At 46.3% G+C, this 5,852-nt stretch overlaps 1 protein-coding gene across 2 annotated transcripts; it reads right to left on the reverse strand.

Moving 5' to 3' along the window:
• Positions 1–1,535: 1,535 nt before the first annotated feature.
• LOC119269486 lies at positions 1,536–4,194 on the reverse strand. Of its 2 annotated transcripts, none has more exons than XM_037551328.1 (3): positions 4,033–4,194; positions 2,881–3,690; positions 1,536–2,254 (listed from the first exon to the last, which is right to left on the reverse strand). In XM_037551328.1, the coding sequence occupies exons 2-3, from the start codon at positions 3,568–3,570 to the stop codon at positions 1,775–1,777; spliced, it is 1,170 nt and encodes a 389-aa protein (XP_037407225.1). In that variant the 5' UTR covers positions 3,571–3,690; positions 4,033–4,194; the 3' UTR covers positions 1,536–1,774. The 2 variants fall into 2 exon arrangements, with proteins under 2 accessions (XP_037407225.1, XP_037407234.1); XM_037551337.1 differs by lacking the exon at positions 4,033–4,194 and adding an exon at positions 3,842–4,020.
• Between the last annotated feature and the right edge of the window lie 1,658 nt (positions 4,195–5,852).

The raw sequence follows: 5,852 nt of genomic DNA on the forward strand, positions 1-5,852 counted from the left end.
GTGCCGTCGCCCTGATTTTGACGCTCCAGCACGCGGGAATGGTTCGCGCGCGCTGGTTTTGACGCTCCAGCGCGCGGGAAAGGTTCACGCGCGCGCCGCGGCCGGCGCTCGCTATAAAAGGAGGCGCTCCCTCCACATTCTGTCGGCCGCCCACTCTCGCCGCCTCTGCGCCACCATGTCGATCCGCCGCCTACGCGCTTCGGATTTTCGCGGAGTCCGCGAGCGCCGCTCCGGCGCCTTCTCCGCCGAGATCTGATTTCGCGAGAAACGTCTCGTCCTCGGCACCTTCGACACTGCAGAGGAGGCGGCCCGCGCGCACGACGCGGCGGCGTGGCGCCTCCTGAGGCCTCGTCGTGATATGAATTTTCCCAACGTGTCGAGCCAGCGGGCGCAGGATCTGGCGCCTTTCCCGCGGCTTTTCACCGACGAGGATCGTCGTGTCCATCGGAGGCGGCAGCGTGGCCTCGCCATCGCAGAGAAGGACGTGGAAGCCTTGGTGCTGTGGCGAGGAGGCTACCTGCAGGACATCGTCGACGAGCGCCAGTTCTATAAGCAATTGAGATCGGAGAGGGACGTGAGGAGGGAGCGAGCCGCCTATCGGGAGGACAAGCGTTCGCGGAAGCAGACAGCTCAATTGAAACTGAAGCTACAAGAAACATCGGGTTGGGACTTTGAAGACGAGCAGCTTGCTGACGCCTACCTTCAAACGCCGGAGGAGGACATTACCGAGTCGGAGTCAGAAAGCGACGAGTAATGGTCTTTTTCTTTTATCTGTGTATACTAGAACTATCTATGTATCCATTTTAATCTGAAAAAATGGCCGGTGGCATCGGCGACGTAGCAGGCGGGCGAGTGTGTGAATCTAATGTGCCACCGACCAGCGGGGCCGGTGAGGAAAGAGGGCGAGCACGCGCGCATCCGTCTTGTGTCCGCGCCAATGCAAATCAGCCTAAAAAATGGACTGGAAATGGGTCGGCAGGTAGACGAAAGCGAACACGCGTTCGTTTGGGTCAGCGCGTTGGGCCGGCTTTTTTGTCCGCGCCAACCCAAACGGACGGCCGCGGACAAAATGAGTCGCTCCATTGGAGTTGCTCTAAGGACATTGACATGGATATAGCTCTGATTTTATTGCTAAATGGATTTTAACAAAGACATTTGCCTCACAAAATTTATCTGGAAGCTCAATCTAGAGAAAACAAATGCCCCTATTTTTGCTCAAATGTACACTCACATAAGCTGATTCTGAGCTCAACAATGACCAAAACCGTCAAAACAACTGGAAAGGCATCTATCCAGCATCGCAATTGAGGAACTTCCACTGTAAAGAGCAGAAATATAAATCAAAATAAATATGGTTTTAATCATCTGTGGAAGCTAAACCTGTGGTTCTTTACCTGAACCTAAACACAGTCAAGATCATCAAAGGTAAGATGACAATGACATCACAGGCAGTACCAAACATCTTCAACTTGAAGGCAAGAACATTACTACTCCCTCCGTCCCAAAATATAAGAACATTTTTAACACTAGCATGGTGTCAAAAACGTTCTTATATTCCGGGACAGAGGGAGTACTATACAAATGACCAACATTATTCTCCCCCCAAAAGGAAAAGAAAAGCGACTTGTTATCCTACCAAAACAATATAATTTACACGTGGACTAAAACGCCGCAGGACAATAGTTACAGGCCATGCACATGCGTGGAACCAGCTAATCGGCATAACAATGCTCCCAGGCTGCTAGCGTATGCACTTCAGCACTTCAACTTTGCTCTAGTCAAGAAAAAAGGCCACCATATCTTTCAGGCTGCTCTTCTTTTTCGCCACAGGTGCCCCCTGCACTTGTGCTACAGTCTTCTGCCAGTCGTTTTTCCGCTGCGGCGCAAGATTCACGTTCACGGTCCTTGGTACCACAGCCTCGGGTTTATTTTCATAGGCTGCAGGCTCACTATTCCACAGGGGTCCGAGCAATATGTTCATCATATCCTCAGCAACATCACCGGTCATTTTGATACGTGGTGGACACTCTGGTTCTTCATGTCTCTTGTTCTTGTCTACTCTGCACTCGCTTGGAGTTTCATCTGTGGTAGTAGCTGCCGTGCACTGCATCAACCCCTTTGTTGACCAAGTGCTTGATACTGATCCTCCTGTATCAGTAGGAGTAGACACTGGAGGCCGTGGAGGACGCTCTTCATAGCGGGATGTCTTTGTGGTCCGTATATCTTGTAGCTTCTCTTTATCAGCATTTACAATCTGCATCATGTAAATGCATCAGAATACCTTCAGTGGTATACTTAGTTACTCAAAGCAAAACTTCGAACAGGATTGCTGGTTTGCTAGGCAGCCAGAAAATGTAAAAAGGGGGCGAAAAGTTGGTAAATTATTTTCTGTCACAGAATGAAATTAGGGCCTCAATTCAATGGAGAAGATGTAATTAGCACTCAGAACAAGTCTCCTATTATCATGCTTACTCATGTCTTCAAACTAATGATAGGACTGGACTGAAAAGAGTTTGCCTACACCATGCATGTTTGTCTCTTGAGAGTTGCATGCACAAATATAATCAAGGTGCAAGCCAGATCGGTCCATGATAAGTATTCACTAGGGTCACTCCTAAGCATAATGGGGCCATTGCCTATTGGCAAAGGTCACTTTTTTCCAATTATTTCTATAAAACAAGTAATGAGTTGTACTAGACCTGCCTGCGTCAATCAACAATAAAGCCAATAAATTGGGAAGCACTGCATAATTCCCAGATGTTCAGTGAAGTAATGAACAGGAACTAGCGTATTTAAGGGGAATTGCATAACAACACCAGAAGATGTGTCAAACCTGAAGACAAGTAAAATAACAAAACTGCAATAAGAATTATGGTTTACCTCTTCAGCTATGCTCACAAGATCTTCCACAGTAAGCTCTATCTCATCATCAGTTGTACCTGATGATAATGCTTCTGATCCAACATTATCCGGCTTTTGTTTCTTGCTATTCTTCGGAGCAGCTCTGCCAGTCACTTTTGTGACATTCTTACGAGTTGTTTTCTCAATTTCTTCAAGTTCATCTTTGGCAGAATAATCAGCACTGTCACGCTTTCTTCTGGTCTTTTCTCTACCCTGACATCGTTGCAAAGCTCTGGAATTGCCAGCACTAAGCTCCATCTCATCATCAGTTATTCCTGATGACGATGCATCTGATCCCACATCCTCCAGCATCCGTTTCCTGCTATTCTTCGGAGCAGCTCTTCCACTAACTTTCCTCTCATTCTTACAAGTTATTTTCTCGATCTCATCAAATTCATCTGTGACAGCACGATCAGCATCCTTGCTCTTTCTCCTGGGCTTCTCTTTACCCTGGCATCGCTGCAACGCCTTCAGCCCACCGGCATCCTCTGGATCCACAATTTTTTTCTGCCTTCTGGTGGGCTTAGCCTGATATAGAGCCCCTGACCCCTTATCAGATTCTGCCGACTGCTTATTCCGATGCTCAGTCTTTGACACCTCATTACTCGTGCAGGGTTTCATCATCCAAGGAGGTAGGCATCGCCGACTATCAGGGCATGCTTCAGCCATCCTCAAAGACAGGCCAACAGAATATACACAATGCCCTGAATTTGACTACCCAGTCTCAGTAGCAAAACAAATCAAGAAACTGATCGCAATTGAGCGAGACGATCTGAAACAATCAGCCACCTGCACAAGAATTAGAGCTTGAATAAACTATGTCGAATTTTCTCATCGTAAACAAACTCCCGTCGCCCCTCAAACTTGAGACTACACCGCAACCCCAAGAAAGAAAGAAAGAAGGCGAAATAAAAGGAAGGGGGCCCTAGCCCGATCCAACCCTAGAATCCAAGAAGCACCAATTTTCCCCGCTCTCAAGGCCCCAAGATCTGATCTTTCCGACGGGGCGACGCCGGAGGATTCACCGGCATCTGACCCCGCCCCACCTTCTTCCTAGCTGGTTGAGGGGAGAGGGGAGAGGGGAAGCGAGGAAAAGTCGGGTGTGCCGCGTGGCCGTGGCCGTGGGATTACCTCAATCAATGAGCCTACGTGGCCAACGGTGCGGTATGGGATTGCCGCAGTGGTTGGTAGGAGCTCCGGTCAGTGACGCCCTACGGCGGGGCGGAGCGGCTCGCTCAAGGCCGGCTGAGGACGAGACGACGGATTGGGATTTGGAAACGGTTTATGTTGCCTTGACCAGAGACTTCGAGAAAGGAAGGGGTTCATGGATAACTTGAAAGTCGGAGTAATTAAAAAGGCCCCAACGGCTCGTTGTACCGTTCGTATTGGTGAACTTTTCTAAGGTTAAATTTTTTTAGGGTTTAAAAATTTCTGCATTACCTTTTTTTCTTTGCGGGAATTTCTACATCTAGATCATTTCTTTGGGCGGCTTAAAAAATAAACCGCCTCTCCCCAACTTAAAAAATAAGCCGCTCTGAAAATTTGTTGAGAGGCGGCTTATGAGAAAAGCTGGGAAGAAGGCGGCTTATCTTTTAAGCTACCAAAAGAACTGGCCCCTAACATTATCTTTTGTAATTCAACATTTACTCACTTACGGTTAAAAGAAGTATTGAACTCATCCGCAAAAAAATATATTAAACTACAAGAACATCCTATATATTTAAGTTATGGAGTAGTATCATATTTTGTATAGTCCAAATAATCAGTGGTTCTAAATGTTCACGATGCCATTTTTCTATTCTTTTTGTTTTCCAGAGCATGTATCTTTTTACATATTACAATATACTCCCTCCGTCCCATAATATAATACGTCTTTTGAGTTTAATAGTATTTTTTTACGGGTGAGTTCAATACTTATATTATGGGACGGAGTAGTAGAAGAGAAAAAGATATAGGCATTTTGAACATTTTTGGTCTGAGATTCTATAACTTTTTATCAGTTCAACACTTCAATATATGTGCATCCAACATTACAAAATATCTACACCTTCAAGGATTTGTTCCATAAATAGATAACTATTATACTGGACTACCGATCAACAAGCGGGTCCAATTTGATTGTGTCAAATTGCCAAACATCAAATGTCAGTGAAGCACCAAACAAAGCTTAAGATATATGTCAGTGCCTTATATATCACGGAGTTGTTGGCGAAAGAGTATTTTGGAGTTGCCAGAAAAGTACCAATGGCTATGTGGTTCTTTCTTTTCCTCTGCTCCAAGGTTCTGACCGAAACCCTAGCCTCCGCGAGGGCGCATCACCGAGTAAAGCCCATGCAACATTGGACTGATGGAGAGGTTGATTGGGGGCGGCCTGGTTGTGGAGGAGTTGGGGGCTGTTGTAGGATGGCAAACGATATCGGTTACACTATAAGAGAATTGCTCTGAATTACTATACATGAAAGTGCATTTATCAGTTAATGGTATTTTGGTGTGATGACAACGTGGTCAGTGAAACCAACGACAACTGCTAAGATTTATCTTAGGTCAATGGTTTCGTGGATATTTATTATGGAGATGTTGACCCCTCACTTCAAAAATATCAAAATGCGTGGTTTTTCGGTGACTTCGGTTTGATTTGAGTCATAAGATTACCATACTTTCAAGAAGGTCAAGGTGAAAGATTGACGGTGTGGGAACACACAAAACTCATGCACTTGCCTTCCTACACCTACCACCTATAACGGAGCTTGCTATCCATTTTTTCAGTTTCCTCCGAGTACTCATAGGGAATGCCTATAGCCTATGGACATCCCCGTGTGGACGGACTAGTTTGATCCTATGGGCATGGGGTACTGCACTCACTTCTGGACACCGCGTGCACACTGGTCTGATAGAGGCGAAGGTGTCCCAATCTTTTGATGAGGGGTAACTATTGTTTTGAGTGGGGTAGA

Source organism: Triticum dicoccoides, chromosome 1A (assembly GCF_002162155.2).
Source record: "Triticum dicoccoides isolate Atlit2015 ecotype Zavitan chromosome 1A, WEW_v2.0, whole genome shotgun sequence".
Taxonomy (NCBI): domain Eukaryota; kingdom Viridiplantae; phylum Streptophyta; class Magnoliopsida; order Poales; family Poaceae; genus Triticum; species Triticum dicoccoides.